The sequence below is a fragment of the Lipophrys pholis genome (assembly GCF_963383615.2).
Source record: "Lipophrys pholis genome assembly, chromosome: 6".
Lineage (NCBI taxonomy): Eukaryota > Metazoa > Chordata > Actinopteri > Blenniiformes > Blenniidae > Lipophrys > Lipophrys pholis.
Window position 1 is genome coordinate 29,150,481 of NC_137629.1, and position 23,153 is coordinate 29,173,633.

General features: G+C 41.2%; 1 protein-coding gene across 5 annotated transcripts in view; it reads left to right on the forward strand.

The window, feature by feature from the left end:
- Positions 1 to 22,018, forward strand: part of atp11c (ATPase phospholipid transporting 11C (ATP11C blood group)) — a 46,420-nt gene extending 24,402 nt beyond the window's left edge. The window contains exons 4-31 of one of the 5 annotated variants that reach the window (XM_080465722.1): positions 2,833 to 2,913; positions 3,948 to 4,055; positions 4,832 to 4,960; positions 5,628 to 5,716; positions 6,254 to 6,304; positions 6,734 to 6,798; positions 6,892 to 6,973; positions 7,057 to 7,207; positions 7,763 to 7,960; positions 8,674 to 8,844; positions 9,288 to 9,499; positions 9,603 to 9,674; positions 9,782 to 9,855; positions 9,947 to 10,050; positions 10,148 to 10,329; positions 11,203 to 11,469; positions 11,568 to 11,745; positions 11,834 to 11,936; positions 12,036 to 12,181; positions 12,469 to 12,528; positions 14,384 to 14,511; positions 15,034 to 15,169; positions 15,256 to 15,321; positions 15,443 to 15,546; positions 15,638 to 15,794; positions 17,767 to 17,875; positions 19,051 to 19,082; positions 19,376 to 22,018. In XM_080465722.1, the coding sequence (XP_080321848.1) occupies positions 2,833 to 2,913; positions 3,948 to 4,055; positions 4,832 to 4,960; positions 5,628 to 5,716; positions 6,254 to 6,304; positions 6,734 to 6,798; positions 6,892 to 6,973; positions 7,057 to 7,207; positions 7,763 to 7,960; positions 8,674 to 8,844; positions 9,288 to 9,499; positions 9,603 to 9,674; positions 9,782 to 9,855; positions 9,947 to 10,050; positions 10,148 to 10,329; positions 11,203 to 11,469; positions 11,568 to 11,745; positions 11,834 to 11,936; positions 12,036 to 12,181; positions 12,469 to 12,528; positions 14,384 to 14,511; positions 15,034 to 15,169; positions 15,256 to 15,321; positions 15,443 to 15,546; positions 15,638 to 15,794; positions 17,767 to 17,871 (3,219 nt within the window). In that variant the 3' untranslated portion in view covers positions 17,872 to 17,875; positions 19,051 to 19,082; positions 19,376 to 22,018. The remainder of the gene's footprint in view (positions 1 to 2,832; positions 2,914 to 3,947; positions 4,056 to 4,831; positions 4,961 to 5,627; positions 5,717 to 6,253; positions 6,305 to 6,733; positions 6,799 to 6,891; positions 6,974 to 7,056; positions 7,208 to 7,762; positions 7,961 to 8,673; positions 8,845 to 9,287; positions 9,500 to 9,602; positions 9,675 to 9,781; positions 9,856 to 9,946; positions 10,051 to 10,147; positions 10,330 to 11,202; positions 11,470 to 11,567; positions 11,746 to 11,833; positions 11,937 to 12,035; positions 12,182 to 12,468; positions 12,529 to 14,383; positions 14,512 to 15,033; positions 15,170 to 15,255; positions 15,322 to 15,442; positions 15,547 to 15,637; positions 15,795 to 17,766; positions 17,876 to 19,050; positions 19,083 to 19,375) is intronic. The other 4 variants (XM_080465723.1, XM_080465724.1, XM_080465725.1 and 1 more) reach the window with 4 other exon arrangements.
- Positions 22,019 to 23,153: the final 1,135 nt, after the last annotated feature.

The following is a 23,153-nucleotide window of genomic DNA, read 5'->3' on the forward strand; positions in this document are numbered from 1 at the left end:
TTTCTTGGCTTTGCCTTTGGTGCAGTAGAGGAGAGGTGTTTGTCCATCTGGGATTTTGGTTGGCATTGTTGGGAATCAGCACAGCTAAACTGTAAAACACAAGCTTGGAGAGAATTGTGTTGATTGGCAAAATCACAACGGCTAAAGGTGTTGTTTTGGGTTTAAGTTTACAAAGATGTTTGTTGTTGCAATATATTGAAACTTTATTTGTTGCTCTCAAAAACACTTTTTTTTTAAGCCAGAATTGTAGTGACCAATGATTTCAAATGTGCCCAGCATCACTCACTGATATTAAAACGAGGTAAACCTTTACTGTATCACGATCAAAAGACTGACCAGACCAGCTGATCAACCTGAACACATTAAATAGGAACTTTATGAAGTTAAACACCACTTGGTGTTAAAAATACTCGAATCTATTGAATCAAACCAATCCTTTTCTATTGTAATAATAGAGTGCATGCACTGATTGGAAACTAACAGCCCTCATCCATGCTCATTGAAAAATGAGCGGTCTTTGATACTGTCAGTCTGTACAGCCTTGTTAAGTCTGATTTCAAACACTATTGTAGTGCAAGATAAAAGCTGTTCTGTCTTTGTGGGTCTTCAGAATCACTGTTGATGAAAGGATATTATGAAAGACATAACCAGCAGTCTCCTTTTTAGACCTATGAAGAGTTGCCAAGAATAAATCAAGAACAAAGCACATTTAGGCTGAAAGTTTTCCTTGTTGGGCATATTATGTATGCTGTGGTCAGCCTGTTGTCAGCCATGTGCACGCTTCAATCCCTCCTGTAGATGCCATCTCAGGGTTTTTCCACAATAATGTGAGAAGTGTGCATGGGTTTCCTCCCACTGTCCATGGGAGAACAAGTGAAGTTTATGCATGTGAAGTTAATTGGTGACCCTAAACTGCCCCTATATGTGAATGGTGGTTTGTGTGGTTGTTTGTCTCTGTGTGTTTACCCCGTGATGGATGGGTGGATGGAGGGATGTGTTGACATGTTGTCATTGGAGAATATGAACATGCCAAACAGTGACCAAGATTCTCCCATTAGACATTTACTAATCCACAAGCAACACAGCCCAGAGCAATGTGCTGGGTCTAAAGGGTTTTTAATACACAGCTCTACATAACACTCTTATGTACGCTCACTGCTCTTTTGAAGCATTGAGTGCTCTCATCTTTGGCTCACAACACCTGAGGCTACTGCGGCAGGATTATTACTTTCGCCTCTGTCTCGCTGCAATCGCCAGCTCTTGCAAATATAATGCAGACTCTCCTCTGTATCTGCACTTTTTCGAATGGTCGATGTACACTAGTCCATCTCAGTGTTGTAATTGATTTGTTCCTACAGTTAACTGTAATCACAGCAAAGCTTGTTAGGACTGCTAGCTCACTACCGTTGTAGTTTGTGCCTTAGTGTGCGTTTCATTAGTCGGAGAATTCGTTTGTGTTCATATCTGGGCACTATTACTAAGTGAACAGCCGGTTTGTTTCATTTTAAGTTCAAGCACAGGTGAGGAAAACACTGGAGACTGCATCAAAACGCATCTCTGACTCTTAGTATAGCTGATCTCTATCTGGCACTTTGTAATGCTCCTGTTCAGAATATCAATGAGCTGAATGTGGTGTGGATATGCACGCTGTAATATTTCAAAACTGCACTTTGCAGGATCAGACATTCCAGAGTAAATCCATCAGATGGTTTTAGAGGACACACAAACACGAGCACTATTTGTTTGCTACGGATTTACCCCAGAGCCTTTGTGAGGTGATGCTCTTGAAGTGGTTGTTGGGGATTTACCTGTTAACTAATTCCATATTTTTACTAAACACTTGTAGACAAACCATGCCCCCAAAGTCCCTCACGAGTAGCTCAGGCAGTTAAGGTGAGTGTGACAAAGCTTTCTTTTGGTCCTCTCCTCTCCCCTGCCTTGGCACAGATGCAGAACTGTTGGCATGCTTGCAGATTAAGCACTCTGTCCCTGGTTTACTTGATTAAAAGTTCTGTGGTCCAGAACCCCTCACACTTCCTTCCAAAATGTAAATTCCCCCTTGTGTTTCCTACTGATTAAAAAGTATGAAAATAAGTTGGAATCGCTCTCAAAAAAAGGACTACACCCTGCATTTAGAGGGCTCGTCCCATCTTTCAAACCACAACTATGCAACGGTCCCCCTGCAACCACATCACCAAGAGTCTCCAGTTTGAATCTATAGTTTTTGTTTTTTAAGTTTTTTGTTTTCATTGTTAAGCACTAACATGATTAATGCCATAGTTTTGTTTTTTTCCCCTTGGGAATTGATTAAATGCATTTTACTCCTTAGAAAAGCATTTCTTTGATAGGTTAGACTTTTTTTTTTCAACAAGTTGTTTTCTATAACTTCTGTTTTTCTTTGGATTTTTGTTTTGAAACTTTTTGAAATCACCAAATGTGCCTGCCTCTTTTCATTTGAACAAATTGAGAAAGAAATATGCTCACATGTCTAGTTCTCTCATTCAAAACACCTTTTCTCAAATAGCTCATCCTCCTGATACTATTTTAATCTTAAAATGGTATATGCGTTCCTTTCATTTCACTCTATTCAACATTTCATTTGGCGACAAGTGTCCTATAGTTTGTTTCATTAAGATGGAATGATTTGAAATTTCTGTTGTACCTTAAAAGACTATTCCCTGATAAGACTTCATTGGATGCAAGCAGAAAGCAAACTGGCTGGATGGAGTCCTATAATACTGCTTGATATGTTTTTACACTGTTCAAAGAAAAATAGACAAAATTGTTTCTGACGTTGCCTGTTTCTGATGTTGTTTTCCCCCCATTCAACAGGTGATAGTGGACACTCCCACCAGCCCAGTCACCAGTGGCCTACCCCTTTTTTTTGTGATCACAGTAACTGCTATCAAGCAGGTAAGATTGTGCCTAATGAAAGAGATAAACATTGATATAAGATTTTTTTGAAATCTCTATTGCCATGGCCTCATTTGCCTGACTTTGTCTTTCAGTGCATTTTCCTTCTTTCCTCTTCATCGAACATTTAATGTCCCCCTGCTTTCATAACTCCCTTCTCTGATTTTTGTATAAAGTACATGACTAATGGTCTCTCGGGTTTTGTAATAATGTGCTCTGCCCGTGAATTCTGATAAGGGTGACGACAAAATGGGCTCTCGGGGACTGTGAGTAAATGGAGAGAGTGTGTCTATTACAGAGATACAAATTGTCACGGGGAGTGTCTGTCTCTTGTACTCCCTTTCTACCATGTTCCAGCTTCAGAAGTATTGTTGAAAGATTGGCTTTTTAGTTGGTCTACTGCTGGGACTTTGAAATGCACAATAGTGGGTGGACTTCCTTCTGAAAATATATGGGAAGCTGTGATAGTGCTGGACCGCCTTGAGACGAGCTTTGAAGTGGGACACCTAGGCAGGCTGCCCGAGTCTGTTAGTCAGGCCGATCTGAACAAGATAGTTCAACTGAAAGCCTCCTCTATTCTTCTCCCTTTTTAACTGAATAGTCCACATTACAGTCTCCCCATCGGTCCTCGGACCCTCTGACTCTCCCTTCACTGAGGCTATCACTACCTTAATATACATTGTGAGTTCTGTACCAGGTCTTGCACATTATGAGGATTTTCTACCTGATACAGTATTTTGTACGTCTATTATTTTGTATTTCATCAGTACTATTTTGTGTTTCAATGTTCACTGCAGTTACACAATCATCATCCCAGTCTGCTGTTCTAAGCATTCATATTCAAAACATTAAGCATATGCACACACTTTTTAGTCTGTGCTAAAAAGATGGCTCCTTAGACTTTTGTGTTCTTTTTATAAGGGCCCAAAACAGATGACCACCACTGCTCTCCTGTAGCCTACTAATACCCCTGACATTTTTTTTTATTATCTCTAAGCAAATAAGTCATCTCTTTTTTTCATGTGTTGCTGTAGGGCTATGAAGACTGGCTACGGCACAAGGCTGACAATGAGGTGAATAAGTACCCAGTGACGGTGCTCGAAGACGGCCGGAGGATACGAAAGGAGAGTGAGAAGATCAAGGTACATTTTAGTAGACTCCCGCTGAGTCGGATCAATTGGAATATATAATTATTTGGAGAAGCTGCTACAATCTTGATAAGACTGTTTTTGGATTAGCGGCACAGGGGAGAGTATGCTCTCTCTGCTCTGCTGATTAGTTGTTCAGTGTGTGTGATGGTACTTATCTATCTATCTATCCAGAGTGTTTTTCGCAGGTTATTCAATGCACTAATTATTTGCTATTGTTGGCTATAAGAATTTAATGACTGATTCTAATACTGAAAGATATTCAAACTGAACTCACTACTTCAGTAATGGTAACAAGCTAGTGCTGCTAGCATCACAGAAAATCTACATCCAGCTGTCAAAACCTTAACAGTGGTGCTTTGTTTAAGGCTTCAGACAGCTGCTTCCAGCACAGGAGCTCACACAAGTGAACTGTAAACCACCTCCTAGTGCTCAGTGGCCTGGAGCTTAAGTAAACACTCAGCAAGGCGGAAAGAGCCCGTTTTTGGCCAAACAGCACTGAGATAAGTGACTATTGACCAGTAATAAGACATGCCTTTGGATGGATTCCTTTTACTGCTCATAGACTTGGCCCTTTACGCATTAGCCAAAACAACTTGATAGGAACCTGGCAGTGAAGTTTATTTTAGACTCTTCCTGCTCCTGAGTGGTATAATTGCTCAAAGTTGTGATTGTTTAAACCTTCTCTGTGTGCCAGATGCTTGTGTCACGATGCCTATGAAGTGCATACAAACTGCATTTTTACAAGTGGTTTGTGATTGTTTTGTCAGGTTGGAGATGTTCTGGAGGTGGAGGAAGATGAGACCTTTCCCTGTGATTTAATACTGCTGCAGTCCAGCCGAGACGATGGCACATGTTTTGTTACCACAGCAAGTCTGGATGGAGAGTCCAATCACAAAGTAAATACACCGCCCTTTCATTTAAAATGATCACCTCATTATTGTTTTGTTTTTTTGTTGTATTTTCCATTTTTCCTACGTAGCTGTGGTTACCATTTTGCGCCAACTGCCCCTCCGACCACCACCAACATTCATGCACCATTCATTCCCATTCATACGAGGCAATGTGGGTAAAGTGCCTTGCCCAACGACACAACGATAATGACTTTGATAGAGTTGGATTTGAACCACTCTAGTGGTTATTGGACGACCGACTCTACCACTGCGCCAGGATCGCCCCAACATACAGTACACAAACATTCAACGTTTGGTGTCGCTAAAACAAGACAGGCAGTGAAGCTGAGAAAACTTTCCAAAGTTTGCACGTCAGGTAGCTGAATTGGATAACACTCATAAATCCATCTGACAAAAAGATTAATGCACTGTTTTGGGGATTTATAAGCTATTGTCAAATGGAAAGCATGTTTTTTTTTTTAATACATTCATGCATCACAATGAATTAAGGTATCAATTTAGTTTATCTGTTGGTTCTCTTACATTTCCTTTATTGTTGTTGGGTGAAAAGTAGGGGGAGTCGCAGATAATTACTTGAACCCAGTCAGTGGCCACTCACATTCTCTCTCTCTCTCGCTCTCTCTCTCTCTCTCTGCCTGTTCCACTTGTCCAGACCCACTACACAGTGCCAGACACAGAGAAGGACCTGGAATCTCTCAACGCGACCATTGAGTGTGAAGAGCCACAGCCTGACCTTTACAAGTAGGCAATCATCATGTGGCCCCGGCAGATTTACACTAGATGCATGTGTTCCCTGTGGCGTGTTGCACAGTGGATTACCTCAAGGCCCCCTTCAAATACCCCACAAAGCTCCAATTTTAACACAGAGATTAAGCTTGACAATGTTTTCAGGAAACCATAGTGTTCGCATGATTTACTAGTTTCATATATAAGCAATAAATTAATCTGTTTTCAAAATGTGTTCTTAAAATAGTAGTCTGCCATTGGATTTCCTTTTGCTTAACAAATAGTTTTGTTTTCACTAAACGAGACATCAGATTGTTGTTTGAGATGTACTATTCAGTAAACATGACAGCACTCTGCCTGGCAACCAGATGCTTCTACCTGACTTCCCTCCATGTCTTCCCAGGAGTTTAGACTTAGTTTTCTGGAGTCATGAAACTTTATATATGTTTGGAAGTCAGGTACAAGCCTGCTGTTCTTCACACTGAATGATAATATATGTCATTTTTTTCTGAATGACTCAGTGTAGTGAGTGTACATCTTGTTCTGTTCCAGGTATGTCGGTCGTATGCACATCTACAAAACCAATCAGGAGCCCGCAGTGAGGTGAGGCACTCGTGCACAACCGTTTCAGCATGCTTTAAGTGAGAGCTAAATCAAAACACAGTTGCTTAAACACTCATTTGTTTCCTTTTGCATCACCAACAAATCATTATTGCATTGATCCTCCATAGCAGACAAGCATTAAAATTAAAATGGGCTGGCAGGGCTTCAGCCACTGCTTCCCAAATCACTCCCACAGGCATTTATCATTGACTGCTTTGTAATGGCCATATAAACAAATGCCAGTGTCCTTCTCAAGAACACTGGAACCGGTGTGAGCCCAGACTGCAGCCATACTGTGTACTGTCACTGCGTATTTTAGAGTGAATGCCAGCTTGTCTGCCAGGTTTCCATTTAGAGAATATGCGAGTGTGTGGATTGTGTAGCCACCTGTATGACTAAACAGTTTGATCTGCCTGTGTGACCGTACAGGTCGTTAGGACCAGAAAATCTACTGTTGAAGGGGGCAACTTTGAAGAACACCCAGAAGATCTGTGGTAAGGCAAAGACACTGGCTATATTACAACGACGCTCTGTATTTGACTGAAGATAACTCATTATCTGAAATGCTGATGCTGTCTCTTCTCCAGGTGTTGCGGTTTACACTGGCATGGAAACAAAGATGGCTCTTAACTACCAAGGCAAATCCCAGAAACGCTCTGCTGTGGAGAAGTAGGTCTAGAGAAGGAAGTGTAAAAGACGGTTGAAATCAGCCCGATGAGCCTCCGGCAGTAATTAATTTGTTGTCTTTTCAGGTCGATCAATGCCTTCCTTTTGGTTTACCTTTGCATATTGGTGAGCAAAGCCCTGGTCTGCACTATACTTAAGTATGTGTGGCAGAGCAAGCCTGGGCAAGACGAGCCGTGGTACAACGAGAAAACACAGAAAGAAAAAGACACCAATCTGGTGAGTTCACATATTTTGAAAACTGATTAAAATCTCTATGCTTGCTGAGATTGTGAATGATACGTTTACCGTTTGATATGCAAGCGTGAATCATGAACAACAGGAAGTTTCTTTACTTGTTTGTTTGGGATCAATGCTTATTATTGTGCTACTATGCTACTACTAGAGCACTATGTTATTGCCACTATAGGATTTTATTTGTTTTTTGAGGGCATACCTCCATTTGTAGGATCACACAAACACAGAAGCCTTCTGTTTCTGTTTGTTCTGCACGAGTGAAACCGCAGAATGGCCACTGCAGACCAAAACTGGTTTATTTCATAGCTATTAAGCTTTTGCTCCAGTCCTCAATGACGCGTACACCGTGGCCTCCATCAAAGCTTCAGATTTATTGCATGTGTAAACTAAGACTATTGATTCCAACTTAAGCACATGGATCTGTCTGTGAACACATTCTGTAATTGTAAACACACATTCTACATGATTTTATGGCAAAATTCATCTAAATATTTTTCTGTTATGTCCCCCCCCCCCCCCCCCCCCCCCTCCCAACAGTATCTTAAGATGTTCACCGACTTTTTGTCCTTCATGGTGCTCTTCAACTTCATCATTCCGGTGTCCATGTATGTCACAGTCGAGATGCAAAAGTTTCTGGGATCCTTTTTCATCACGTGGGACAAAGATTTCTTTGACCCGGAAATTAAGGAGGGGGCGCTGGTCAACACGTCAGACCTCAACGAGGAGCTGGGACAGGTCAGGCTCATGGGAAAAATGGCACAAATGTGCTGATGTATGAGTTTCCGTCTATTGTATTGGTGAAAATGTGACAGACTTTTTCCCCCCCTGATGTAGGTTGAAAAAAGTGAGTCTTGATTTCAGACCAATTCAGTTAGTAATCTCTGGTTAAAGTAAAAGGTCCTCAACTATTAGATTACTGGCACTTTTCTGAACTTTCCTCGTTATGACATCTCTAATTCAAACAGTGTTGTCATCAATAACTCAAGCCTAATTTGCCAGAGGAGTGCTTTAGTTCAACAGTATAATCACAGCAAACTTATAAAAAAAAAGAAATACGTAAATAGATAAATAAAAAATAAAAAATATATGTGCTTATTTTTTTTTTACGTGATAAAAAAAAAAAAAAAATATATATATATATTTTATATAAAAAAAAAATATATATATATTGTTTTAAATTAAAAAATTTTTTTAATTTATCTATTTACGGATTTATTTATTTTTTTGTTTGTTTTATTATTTATTTAAAAAAAAATATATATATATAAATGTTTTTTTTTTTTAGGTGATAAAAAATAATTTTTTTAGGTGTATATATTACACGTAAAGGGAATATATATATATATATATATAGGTGTAATCTCCTGCTACTATAACAAGGACAGATGGTAAAGGAGATTTTGGAGAATTCGTCACGTGTTTTTGTTTTCTCACAACTTTGCCTGTAGGTGGAGTATGTTTTCACTGACAAGACGGGCACCCTCACCCAAAACAACATGGAGTTCATAGAGTGCTGCATCGACGGCTTCCAGTACAAGTACAGGGACGCAAGCTCCGAGCTGGACGGATTCTGCGTCACAGATGGACCTGTGAACAAACTACAGCAGAAAGCTGGCAGGGTGGGTGCGGTGGTGTCCCTCCATCTGTTGTTAAAATCACACGAGCGTTAACATAAGGACATTATATAGCTCATTGCTCCAGAAAGGCCCTTCGTAGGTCACTCCTGCAAAGGCTCCTCGACATGTTAACATATGCAACTAGCATGGAGGAGGATAAAGTGGCTGCCTGGTCTTAACGTTCATACCTGATAACACTTTACAGACTTGCAGGTCGACACATTATTATCAGTTGATAAGAATGTCAATAAGGAGTCATAAATCTATTGCATTATCTCAACATTACTCTATAGCTACTGTATATGATTTCATGTATGGATGCATGTGTGATTGTGGTTTAAAAAAAAATCTTTAAAGTGATGCGTTTTCTGCATAAATTTCACTCAAACACCTTTTGATGTATTTTATTTGTATTTGATAAAACATTGCTAATATTGTGTTATTAGGAAAAGGAAGAGCTGTTTCTGCGTGCCCTGTGTCTGTGCCACACAGTCCAGGTGAAGGAGTCCACAGAACAGGGTCAAAGACAAGCGGATGGACAAATGAACCAGGTGGATGGCTTAGGGGTAGTTGGAGATGTGCTTCATCTATCGCAGGAGCAAAGGGGCTTTATAGCCTCCTCACCTGATGAGGTTGCGCTGGTCAAGGGTGCGATGAGGTAAGACGCTGCTACAACTTAGATTGAAGTCCAATAACACTGCATGAAGCATTGAATGTACACAGAAATATTTAGAAGTGGGTAATTTTCTGGTGATTTGCAGGTACGGCTTCACATTTCTTGGTCTGGAAAGTAAAACGATGAAAATTCGTAACAGGAACAACGATGTTGAAATGTGAGTCAGCGGCTATGCAGGCAAAGCCTTTTGAGATTAGTCACAATTTTTATACCGACATGTGCACCACAGATGTTCTTTTAATACCCGTTGTCTCTTCCCCAAAGGTATGAGCTGCTTCATGTGTTGAACTTTGACCCTGTGAGAAGGAGAATGAGCGTAATAGTCAGAACCAAATCAGGTGAGCTTGACATTACTGTCTGGTTTATTGCACTGACTGACTGATTGTTAACCATCACTGATCACAATGGTGTGTGTCGTTGCGCGCCTAGGTGATACACTGCTTTTCTGTAAGGGAGCAGACTCTTCCATTTTCCCCCGTGTCAGACAAGAGGAGGTTGAGCGGATACGCTTGCATGTGGAGCGTAATGCAACAGTGGGTGACAAAAAACGTCTTTCCTTCCCCAAACCGCTACAATGGTTTCTTAAGAGTTTTTCGTGATAATAACACTACCCGCTATTTAACTCTTTAGGAGGGCTATCGAACACTGTGTGTGGCCTACAAACATCTCAGCGCGGAGGAATACGCCCAGGCAGACCAAGAACTGAAGGAGGCCAGACTGGCTCTGCAAGATAGGGAAGAAAAGCTGATGGCTGTTTACAACCAAGTCGAGACTGGAATGAGTCTAATTGGAGCAACTGCTGTGGAAGACCGGTGGGTGTATTTAAAACATACTGTAACCACAAGGCCGCTGCAACTGTTAATTTCTCTGTTATCCATGAATGAAAAGAAGTACCAACGTGCGGAAAACTTGTAAATCTACAATGAAAATAAAATTCAGATTGTAAGGATCTGCTTGTAAACCTCTGGTGTTGAGTGTATAGTATAGAAAATACCACTTTGTCAAATGACGCTAACTCTGAAACTATTCTGCATTATGGTGCTGTTTATATTTCATTTGCATTTTAGAGCTTTTGATTGTGAGCTCATACTGCCATCTAGTGGTCAGCCAGTCTAAACTCCGTCTGCATGCATCTTTATGTGATGTTGATTTTGGTTTGCTTTTGTTAAATCATTTTTAGCGCCACACCTCCATTTTTTATTTTCCACTTTGCAGTTTTAGTAATTCTAGAAAAGGTAAAAATAACTCAACTGCATTGAAAACCTGGCACTTTTATTTAGCGTAGATATCTTTGCAGTTAAAGATCTTTGCCCCATTTAGACTCGGATCTTTCAGACACCTCTGAGTGAAACCACTGTTGTCTTTTTCCAGTTTTGAGTGTAAGAGACAACTAACCTTAGGCTCACAGACATCTCTCCACACAGATAACTCAGAACATTGGTTTTACAAAATAAATTAAAGGAAATACATTAAACATTCAAATAAACTTTTACACATTTCATACATTTTTAACAAACCAAAGAATATGTATTTTAATCACCTTTTAATACACTTTTAACCATTTATCAAACTATTTATCATGGGCATTATATTTATTGATATTTTGATATTTAATATTTTTCACTGGGCTGTACTGCGGTAAACCAAGTATAATTTGTCCAATGAATTTATTTGTTGTGCGACAGGCTTCAGGAGGAGGCTGCAGAGACGATGGAAGCCCTGCAAGGGGCCGGCATCAATGTGTGGGTCCTAACAGGTGACAAGATGGAGACGGCGAAGTCCACTTGTTATGCTTGTAGACTGTTCCAGAGGAACACCGAGCTGCTGGAGCTAACAGTACGAACTCTGGAGGATGGAGGGAGGAGGCGCGAGGAACGACTGCATGAGCTGCTGCTGGAGTACCACAAGAAAGCCGTACAGGATGTACCACCAGTGAAAGCAGGCGTCACCAGGTCGGTTCGCCAGATCGGTCGGAGTGGATTCCCTGAGATTGTTTTCATTTTACTCTTCATGATGAGTAAACTTCAACACTCCTCCACGTGTGTTGCAGAAGTTGGCCGATGGCCAATCAGGATTACGGTTTTATCATTGACGGAGCCACTTTGTCGATGGTGCTCAACTCATCGACGGAGTCCAACTCGAGTCGCTACAAGAACCTTTTTCTGCAGATTTGTCAAAACTGTACGACCGTACTGTGCTGCCGCATGGCTCCTCTCCAAAAGGCACAGGTCAGAATAAGCTGGGGGAGCTGTTAATTTATCAAAGATACCCTTCACATCTTTGAAATTGTTGAATCGTATGTTGTTCTGATTGTAGATCGTTAAAATGGTGAAGAACTCTAAAGGCAGCCCGATCACCCTCTCCATTGGAGATGGAGCCAACGATGTCAGCATGATTTTGGAAGCTCACGTCGGTATCGGTAAGAGACGACAGGCTAAAGTTGACTAAGGGTTTCAAAATGATTGCTCCAGCTTTAAGTGTAGCTTGTACTGTGTAATTGTCGGTCTTGATGTTTCAGGTATTAAGGGTAAAGAGGGTCGGCAAGCAGTGAGGAACAGTGATTACGCCATCCCCAAACTCAAGCACCTTAAGAAACTGTTGCTGGCTCACGGACATCTCTACTACGTCCGCATTGCACATCTGGTGCAGTATTTCTTTTATAAGGTGGGTGTTAGACATGTGTCTGTCTCACTGACTGTTATTCTTTCTCAGTATTTGTTCAGGGTTTCTCTAAAAACTGTTCGTCAAACAAAGTCGTACATGTTTGCGATTTGTTGACGTGTGTTGGAGTAAAGTTTTGACAGAATTAGTTTGAACAAGTTTTTGAGGTTAATGTATTGCAGTTTTGGACTTGCGTGAAAGGCACAGAGGGATTGATAAAATGATTTGATATTCTTTGATCACCGTCTCCATCAGGCTGATCCCTCTCTCTTGTCTGTTTTTGCCTGCAGAATCTTTGTTTCATCCTACCACAGTTTTTGTACCAGTTCTTCTGTGGCTATTCCCAGCAGGTGAGTGTGTCCTGAGTCCCATTGAGGTTCAAAGATGTTCTGAACATCAAAGGAGGCAGAGTCCCTTAAATCCACTCCTGCTCATCCCCCTGAATGTCAAACTCCTTCCATCAGATTGCCCTCCCTCACCTCCCCTGGGATGTTTGAGCTCTGATAGATGTATACGATGACTTGTACTCCCTAGAATTGTTCAAATAATACAGCTTATGCCACCATGCTGCAGAATTTCTGTGTAATACTAAAATCTGATGGCATATATGTAAAACACATTTGCATCTGAGATAATTAGAATAATTCTTAATGATTTTTTGCCGATCAGTTCAGAAAGTATAAATGGTAAATTTTTTCAACTCCATCTGTGCAAACTAAAATGTTGGAGCACCTACTGATTTAATTTGTGATGATTTTAGCCTTATAAATATAAAAAAAAAGTGTCTATCCAAGTATATGTAAATCAGTAATTATGCATTATGAATGCTGTAAACCCTCGGGGTCTGCTTCATTACACTTTACTACACTAATGGGAAAGATGGCTGACCTGACATTTGTCCAGAACACACTCATTGCTGCCCTCCGCAAGGAAAATAACCCACAGATGATCATTAGTGAGAGAACCGGTTGTTTACAGAGGGCTGCATCATAGATGATTCATGGTAAGAAAAGGTGCAACAGGGAGAGCGCCAACCTTAAAAGACTGTCAAGCACAGCCAACTCCAGAAGCTGTAGAGGAGGGCTCCGTGAGCAGAGGACTGAAGCAAGAATCAGCACTCGCACGTAGACACACGCATCTAGATGAAGCACCACAAGTGTCACAATTCTCCCGAACCAGGTCCGGCGTGAATGTTTCACCTTGCTCACTGGTCCAAAGTCCTTTTCTCAGATCAAATGTTAAATTGTAACATTTCTATAAGGAAGTAGACTGGCCTAACCTGATCTGCGGGTTATTGTCAAATGGGAGGGAACACGACACCAGACACACGATACATGTCAGCTGCCAACTGTCAGTCCAACCTGTGCTTCCAGCTTAGTCCCTCCAGGCCACAGTGTGTCCTCAAACAGACAGACATTTCTGGATCATTATTGCTATTTTTATTTAACAGAAACGGTGCTCATCAGTAACAGAAGAAAAACAAAAAGATAAATGAGCTAAATTTAGCCCAACACATCTAATTACACCTCCCAGTTCCTAAAATTGGCAACCCACAAAAAAAGTCACATACAGATATTGCACAAGCAAACTAAATAAAATGTGATATATTTTCTTCGTCATTACATACTAATCAACCAAACAAAGAAATATCTGATCCAATTGCATTATTTATAAAATACTTAAAACAATCACAGAGACACAAAGTGCTGTACACAGAAATGAATAACACAAATATACAATAAATCCACTCATTTTAGAAAATATTAAAATATTTTGAGACATTTATTTATTTGTTTTCATCAATTGTGACCTGTGGTTATATCAAGTCAACAACAAAACATACAAACAGTTTAGAATACTCATACAGAATACCTGTGTGTTTGATAAAAAAATGTGTTTAAGTGAAACTATAACAGAAACATCAATTTATGAGCACAATGAGGAAAATAGTCCGATTTTTATGTCCGTTTGTGAAAAGTCAGGGTGAATCTTCATTCCTCCCCCATGTCACATAACCGCTGACATGAATCTTTCATAATTAAATGAAAGAGGTATATAAGCTTGCTTATATGACTCGTTAAAGTGGCGGTGTGTCTGAGTTTGGTCCTTTCCACAATATTAATCCCTGGTTTTCCCATTCCCCTTCCTCCCTTTACCACCCCATCTCCTTTCAACCTTCCTCCGGCTCCCATCCTTCCTCCCCAGCCCCTGTATGATGCAGCCTATCTGACGATGTACAACATCTGCTTCACCTCTATGCCCATCCTGGCTTACAGCCTTTTGGAGCAGCACATTTGCATGGAGGTTCTCCTGAACAATGCTACCCTCTACAGGTACAATTTAGGATTTTTTTATTTTTTTATTTTTTTCCCCTCATCTGCTGATCATTGGTGGAATTAAAAATGCCAAACTCCATCCAAGTCCGTGAACAATTCGGAAAAACAGTTATCATTGAAAGCATTCTTTTGAGGACTTGAGTTCATTCAACATATTTAAATCTCAATGAACGAACAGATGAAATATTTCTACTTTTTAAACACATCACTTTGGAACTATTTGAAGTTTAGGTCACTACTCCAGTGACATTATTTCCCAGGATTCATTTTACATTTTTATGACTGGCTGTATCTTTTCTCATACACTGATAATCATTGTTGATTTTAATATGCTTAATGGACCGGTTTAAAGTTTGCGTAAAGCATAATTACAGGTGTATGAGTGTGAACTTCATAATTTTTTCTCAGATGTTTTTAGGATCTCCCTTTAAAAAAAAAAAAAAAAAAAACATAATGTGCAAAGAAACCAAGCAGTGACTTTGGTCATCATCATATGTTATTTTTTTCTTTCTTTCTCAGGCAGATTGCCAAGAATGCAATGTTACGTTGGAGGCCGTTCCTCTACTGGACGTTACTGGGAGTCTTCCACGGCTTGCTTTTCTTTTTTGGCGTTTGGTTTCTGTTCAGTAACTCAGCGCTGCAGGACAACGGCCAGGTTTGATATAAGTCATTTTCTAAATTGGTGAGATACGTCTTGGATGGTCAGGCCGTTTCATCAGCATGCTCTTTTGTCTCGTCTAGGTTTTTGGAAACTGGTCATATGGAACAATTGTGTTCACCATCCTTGTCTTCACTGTGACGCTGAAGGTAAACTCTCATCTTATTTATTCTTCATCATGAAGGCTCATTAGAGCAAACAGAAGAGTTTAGAGCGGATGTGTTGCTGGATTTCTGATATATGCTTTCGTTGACTTCCCCACAATGCTAGCTGGCTCTGGACACACGGCATTGGACATGGATCAACCACTTCGTGATCTGGGGCTCCCTGGCTTTCTATGTGTTTTTCAGTTTCTTCTGGGGAGGAATAATATGGTCAGAACACGAGTCAAACTGATTTATGTAGTGACTGTGGTTAGCCTTTCTCTATTTTTCCACATAAACTGAATCGTTTCCTCTCTTGCAGGCCTTTCCTGAAGCAGCAGCGTTTGTACTTTGTGTTTGCCAACATGCTGAGCTCAGTGACGGCCTGGCTGGTCATCATCCTCCTCATCGTGCTCAGCCTGCTGCCAGAGATCCTTCTCGTGGTGTTTCGCAAACCCCGCGGCCCCCACTCTCGCCAGGTAGGCCTGAGTCTTCCTTGCTTCCCACCCACACACAAAGGTCAGGATGTCTTTTGGAGCCAGTTCTGAACACATTTTAGAACAGACCGAAAGATTTCAATGGGACAAAGATATGCTATGAAGTTGAACATTATAAATTTTGATGCAAATTATTTTGAGATGTCTGCTACAAGGGTTTTTTAAAAAAACAAACTTTTCTGACTTTTGAATAGTAAAAAAATGTTTTTTGAATGAGAACATGCACACAGTTGTAATTCATTATAAAACCAACAATAGAGAATATGAAACTAGATCTCATAGTAAAGTATTTTATTTATTTATTTGGAGTTTTTCAAGTATCTTTAAGTCAAACTTTATATTTGTCTTACTAAAAAGGGGGATAAACATGCTTGTTGCTACTAGTATACAAAAAGATAAAAGATTATTGTGATAAGGAAGCAGAATTAACAGTCAATGTTGTTTTATATGAAATAACTTGTGTGGGTTGATTTGATTAAACTCACATTTCTTCCAGTGGACTTACTCAGACAGCTTTACAGTTCACTTCCTGTGAAGCTGATGTGTTTTCCAAGCAGCTGGAAATGTGAGGTGGTGTGCAAGTGCTTTTGAAATTATCCAATTTACTTTTCTTTATTGAGTCTAGACTTGTTTTATTTGGGGGAAATGGTTTGCACGTCTCTGAGGGGAACCATGCAATTTGCACATTTGTACAATAAAACAAAATCACTGCTGTACATGCATGTGCTGTACATTCATGCCAATTAGCAGTGGCACAACCAGTCATGCAATCTACAGATTTAAATGATGGTTGTTCTCACGAGCGGCCTCGTTTGTTTTTAAGTTTATGAGCATATTGTTTGACCTTGTTTTTGCCCATTATCCACTTTTCCTGCTGTCTTTTCCAAACTAGGACTATTGCGTTTGCACTTTACCACATTCTTTTCATCTATTTCAACCTCCTATTTGTTTTCTCTCTTCCTCTCTGGACTTTGCTCCTCAAAGATGAAACATCGCCTTCCTTCCTCGGGGACATCTACTATCTTCATGTTGTCACAGACCGCTAGCACTCACAGCTTCTCATGGAGTGACTGAGGTCTCTTTTTCTTTCTGTCAGCATTTGTACTGAAGTTTCTTTGTGCAGATTCTCTGTGTCTGCCAGACTTGCTTGCCTCCCCCCCCCCCCCACTTGTTGTGTCCTTCCTCTCCCACTGTTTGACTCCTTCCTTACTCTATGAAGTAGTTTGGGCTGGTGATCTGTTGATTTGTTTGTCTCACACATCGGTTGCAAAGTGTCATGACAATCCAGATGACTTACCACCTCAGGAATACTAGGGGACCCCTTTTAAACCTCGTCTCAAGTGCTTCTCTTCAAATGTTTTTATTAAACCTGGAGGAATGGTTTGTGCCCAGCTCTGGCAGCAGTGTGGAGTAGGACAGGGTGTCCTTGCTGAGCGCGTGCAGTCAGTCCTTCTTCCCTGTGTGTCCAGTCGTATAAGTCAATGTCTCCTCCCAGCTGCCTGTGCTGCTCCAATGCCTGTTGCCTTTGCATGTTTCAGTCAGGTGACTGCAGCACGCCCAAACACCCAAACTTACCTGCATGAGGCTCAAGTCCACAATCTCATCCTGGATCCTCACACAATTCCTGCAGGCATTTTGTCTGTCTGTGTAGTGTGTGTTTGTAAGTGTCATATTTCATGTATTCCAACGAGAAAAGTGCAAGGATAGTAGCTCTGGAATAATTCCTCAAACCACAGAAAGTGATTCCTATAAAGGCACCTGGGTTCATGTTCACCATTCTCCTGTCCACTGTTGAAGTCTTTGTTTTTATATATCTATATATGTCTGTTCTTTGTGTATTTGTGTGGATGTGTGTGTGTGTCTAAGAGAGAGAGGACAGGATGGAAAGAGTCAGAGTGTGTGTGGGTTTGCCAGCGTAGTGACGTCACTGGTTTCTTTTGCCTCGCCTTTCTAGAAGAAGCTGGTTCAGTCGAGCGTGGGGGGCCTCCAGTCTCCCCGGTCTTCAGCCAGGCCCCTGCTCATGAGAACCTTTTCAGATGAGTCCAATACTGTCATGTAAACAGGTACCAGTCCACCTTCAGGTCATTTAAGCCAATCAGTGACTCGCTCCCACGACCTCCCTCCAACCTCTCCGGCAGTTTGTGTCTCTAACTTTTGAGTTTTAACAAGGAAATCTAAGACCTGGCTGCCATACAGGCCACATTGAACAAGAGCCAGGATGTTCATCTATGTTGTGTGAGCTGATTTTGGCTGGCTGAAGAGATGCACTTATTAATGTCCCTATTTTTGTGTCAACACAGTTTTTATCTAACTGAGCAAATGCTGCTATCTTGTAACATCCAAGAGTCACACGATTACGTGATTTTTGCCCTAATATACTAAATTCAGAAATGTTTTTGTATCAACATAAGCTCCTTTCAGCCTCCCTCTGGATGCCCAGCTTGCACTACCACCTGCATGCGCTCGTGAAACCCAATATGAAAGTGTTTTTAGTATGTGTACATCTCATTTTTGGACTGGGAGTGTGTGTGGGTGTGAGGTGTCTGTGTCAGTTTGTCTCATCTCGTCTGACAGTGTGTGAAACAACAGGGGGAACCTCTCCACTTTCTGACAGCCCTGTGCTTTCTGTGGTGTTAAGTCCAGGTCGTGGTCTCTTGTGAGCACGCACAAACTTGTGTTGGTGGTCACTGCCTGCTTTTGTGCTCGCCAAATAATGGATTTGTGCATTTGTGCAGTGCTTTTCTTCAGTGCATGATGTGACATCGGTGTAACCTCAACTGAAAAGCTGCTGCAATACGCAGGGGGGGAGGGACAACAACACAACAACATGTATAAGTAGATACTAAGATGAGACATTATGTACTAAAAACAATAGAATAATGACTCCAATCATCATTTTTAAATTCTCCTTTTGGAAGGATTATGATTAATGTTGAAAGTCATAGCCAGTTATTAAAGTATTATGTGAGATGACAGCATTTATTTACTTGGTCATTTCATAATGTATGGTTGAAGAACCAATCTATATTTCTCCGACACTTAACAACATCTCTTCAGCTACACTTGTGTGTTTGCATTGTCTGGAGTTGTTGCGTCCTTCCCCCCCCCCCTGCACATAGGGTTAAATATCACACGTCTCTGTTCCTGTTTCCCAGCCTCACTGATTGACCTAACAGTTCAACCACCTATTTCTCCAACAGCTTTCGCTCTTTAACATTCATTTTTATTCTCCTTGTAGCTGTCAGATGGTGGCCTCCTGCAAACATCCAGGTAAATGGAGACAGATGTTAATCCTGTCTTCTTGTTCAATGTCTCTGCTGAGCTTCAACAGATCAGTCACTTTGGATGAAATGAATTTCCTTCATTAATGTCGGTTTGATTCTGGTGGCGGAGAAGGTCTAATCATCTTTTGTGTGTGTGTGTGTGTATGTGTGTGGCCAATCACTGCTCATTCTGCCATGATTTGTGGTGATTTCAATGTGTCTCGTCTTCTTGGTGGCACGAGCTTATGATGTAAACACGGAGTGACGTCATTTTTTTTTACTCTCTCTTGGTTTTTCCAGATTGCAACAGTCACACCACTATCCTATAAGCACCTGAAGGAGCACGAGTGAAACGGCAGCGAGGACACGCAACAACTGTGGCACCATGAGCCTCATTCAGGGTCCGGCTGTAGTCGCAGCTGCCTGTCATCCCAATCAGGTGTCTTAAGAGGTCTAAAGTGGATCAGCGGTCTTTTGACTGGCTCTTCTCCGTCCACCCCCACCCCCCCGCCCTTTTCCCATGCATGCCTGCAGTGCAGTGCCCTGCATTATTGCGTCCGCCGAGGACGGAATAAAATCATTGGCGTATATTTTAAGGATTACGTCAAAACGATATGAGATTTTTTCACCAAATTTTGGCGGTCTTCAGAAATCTCTGATTGCTCTAATTGCTCTTGTTTTATAAGCGATCTACTCAGACAACAGGCATGGTTTTTCCTTCCTTTCACTTTTTTTTTAATACTAGCTTACAAATGAATGCATACATGGCTGCCTTGTCAGTAGCTCTATCCAAACTGCTGTATCTCAACAAGCGGTTGTAAAGTCCTCTCCTAAGAATGGTACATGTGCATGAAAGAAGGCCCTAAACATGTCACTCCACTGATATCCAGTCACTGTATTCTCCCAACGGTTATATTTATAGAAATTATTCTTGTTCAAGCTTAATATCAATCATTATTTTTACATGCTTAGCATATTTTGCATATTCAGCGTTGTGATGACAAATTACTGAAAGAGAGTTCTATCTATTCTAGCTCAGAGAAGAGTTCTGTAGTTTATTGATGGTTACATGATTGTTATTTTCTGTTAATGAATCTGTAGTCTCTGTTGAATTCTTAATAATACTCAGTCAACAGAGGCTATGTTACCACTTGATCCAAAAAGCATGTGTGCGCCTGTGTGTGTTTGAGCGATAGATTAGAGATGACCTAAAACTTCCAGCCTCAGAGATAATTTATGAAAGTAAAATTAATGAGAAAATTAATATATGTGCTATATTGTATATAGCTGAATGATGTATGTTAGCATCTGCTCAAAGCCAAAAAGAGAAACGTCAACACGATCAGATTCTGTCCGCACGAGTGTGACCTGAAAGTGTGTGTGTCTGTGTGTGTGTCTGTGTAAATGTACTGGATGAGAATAGCCACAAATGCCTGAGTGTTATGAAAAACCAGGATTACTTGAACTTTGTTGATGTAGTTCATTCCTGCACTATTTACAGAAGCTGGTTTATTTATCGCATAGATGGTCACTAAGGCACATAAATACATGCCTGAGCACACACACACACACACACATCAGATAGACACACAGTGTATGAGTTTGCACACATGCACTGAAGCCTAAAATGAGGTATTTATGTTCATCAACCATCATCTAGTTTTGTGTCAGTGAAGCGTGAGTAAGGAATTTGAAGACACTTCCCTCCAGGTCTGCAGAATCACGAGAGTTAATGTCACTGTGAGACGACTCCACTCCCTCTGAGAGGAAAGTTTTTGGCTTTTCTTTCCCCTTCATTTCTCTTCTCCCGTGTTGTGCTCCATACATTCCATTTCTACATGATTCACACACTTTTTGATACCGCTTTTGATTTTCCTTTCTTCACACATATATTGTCTACTCTGTGTATTTATTAAGTATACTCACAAATGTTATATTTTTATTACATAAATCTTTTTTTTTCTTTTTTTTCTTTTTATTGTGGAGAGTGTTCAGTTGTTTTGCCTCTTTTACTCCGGCCCTGATGTGAATCCTGTCCTATTGTCATGTGTACAGAGACGGGCAGCCCCACACAAACACACCCCCACTTACCAAAAATCAGCCTCCGAACCAGTTTCGCTCCCTTTTTCCATGTCTGTTCATGCCTTGCGTCATTAAATGTTCATGAAAACTTTGGGTATGATGACTTTCTAGCCTGCCACTTCATTGAACTTCCAGAACTGGCCTTGTGTTCAACCCGCAGACTGTAGCCCGACATTGTTGCTCCAGTGCGCCTGTTGAATAACAAATGTCACAATGCCAAATGGAGATTCAAGAAGTTGAGCTATTTTTAACATCAAGAAAAGAAAATTACATGCCTTCCAGCGTCATTTACTACCAAGGCCATTCACGTAAAAAAAAGAATAAAAAGGAGGAGGCATGTTTGTTTTTAACTCTGTGACGTGTCACTGCACTGTGCCAGAAATCCCGTAAGAGGACACACCGAGAGGGGCTGCCTGCTTTGTTAACAAAGATGAAACCTTTAACTTACATCAGAAATGCTATTTTCAAAGCCGAGAATATGTTTGAAATTAATGTTTTGCCTGTTTAAAGTTTAAAAGAAAATAAATTATAGAATGGACTGTATTTTTAATGCAACCTTTTTCCAGCCACTTTTGTAAGAAATGAAAATTTTAAAATGTCACAAAAAAATAAATAAAAAACAACTAAAAACAAACCAAACCTAGCACGAGAGGCTCTGTGGTTGCAGTCTCTGTCTGTGAAGGGTGGAGGTGGGCACCTTCAGGCACTTCAGCAGCTTTGTGTCATGCAGCAGGGACACGTTGCCACCTCCAGCCCTTTGGGTCTCCTGCTTCAACACTCCAAACCTCCGAGCTGAATGTACCTCTTTGAAACTCGTATATTCGAAAACTGATGATTTTCTGTAATAAAACAGAATGTTTTGAAGATAAACCAATTGTCTCGAGGTCTGATCTCTCGGCGGGTTTGCCTGATCTCAATGTGTGTGTCTGTGTCTGTGTGTGACTGTGTGTACACATTTGACCACACTAAGCAGATGCTGTGCGGTAATGAGATGGCTGAGCAGCTAAGCTGGATCAGCTGAGTGGCTGCTGCTGCTGCTCCATGTGTGGCCTCTCATCAAGAACATGACCGATATTGCGAGTGCACAGAGGGAATTTATATACATTTTTGTCTTTCCTCGCTGTAGTGTGCAGTGTTAATGAACTGAACTGATTCATTCAGAGGAGTTGTGGGTTGAACAGTGGGGAGCGGAGTTGCTCTGCATCACAGTATGTACACAATGACACCCATTCATATTTGTTCCTCTATTTGAATGTGATTGTTGTGTTTCACACAGTCCAAACTTGTTGGCTGAGGGTGTGGTACAGTTTTATTTATTTGATTATATATTTACAACAATAGACCTATTCTACAGTGTGTTTGTGCATCTTTATGTATATTTGGCATAAAAAGGGTGATGCACATGTCAGCCAGCCTGTGGAACATTTAGCCTACTGTTGTACAGTCAGACTTTCACTGAAGGCATTAAAAGAAAAGGCAAAAGAGGCATGACAGAGTGCGAAGTGAGAGGAAAAGTTGGGAGGGATTTGGCAGCGTGTCAGGAGCAGACTCTGGAGTGCTGCACAGTGCGGAGCTGACGCATTAAAGCTCAGGGAGGGAGGGAGGGAGAGGGAGAGACGGCAGTGGCCAGATGGAGCTGTGTTTGTTTTGAAGTAGCTTGACTGCTGCTTAGAGCCGGACGGGCTGAAGGAGGAAAACACATCACACCCAGCCTGGGAAACAACTGGACTGTGTTTGAGCTAATGTGGTCTGGACTGCTGCTCAGTGTGGAGCCACTCTATGCATCTCAAGGTCAGGAGGAGCCAGCTGCAGCCTCAGGGGACCGTCCCATCTGGATCCTGGGACCTGCAGAGACGTGTGGGTGGAAGTTTCCCTGCTGTTGCTTGTGCAAACTTACGCCATGAAGGGCCGTAGGACTCTGGGAGGAAGGATGTGACGGCTGCCGGCGTCTCATCGGTTCCCCACCCGGCCTGATCCCGAGGCAGAGACGAAGGGA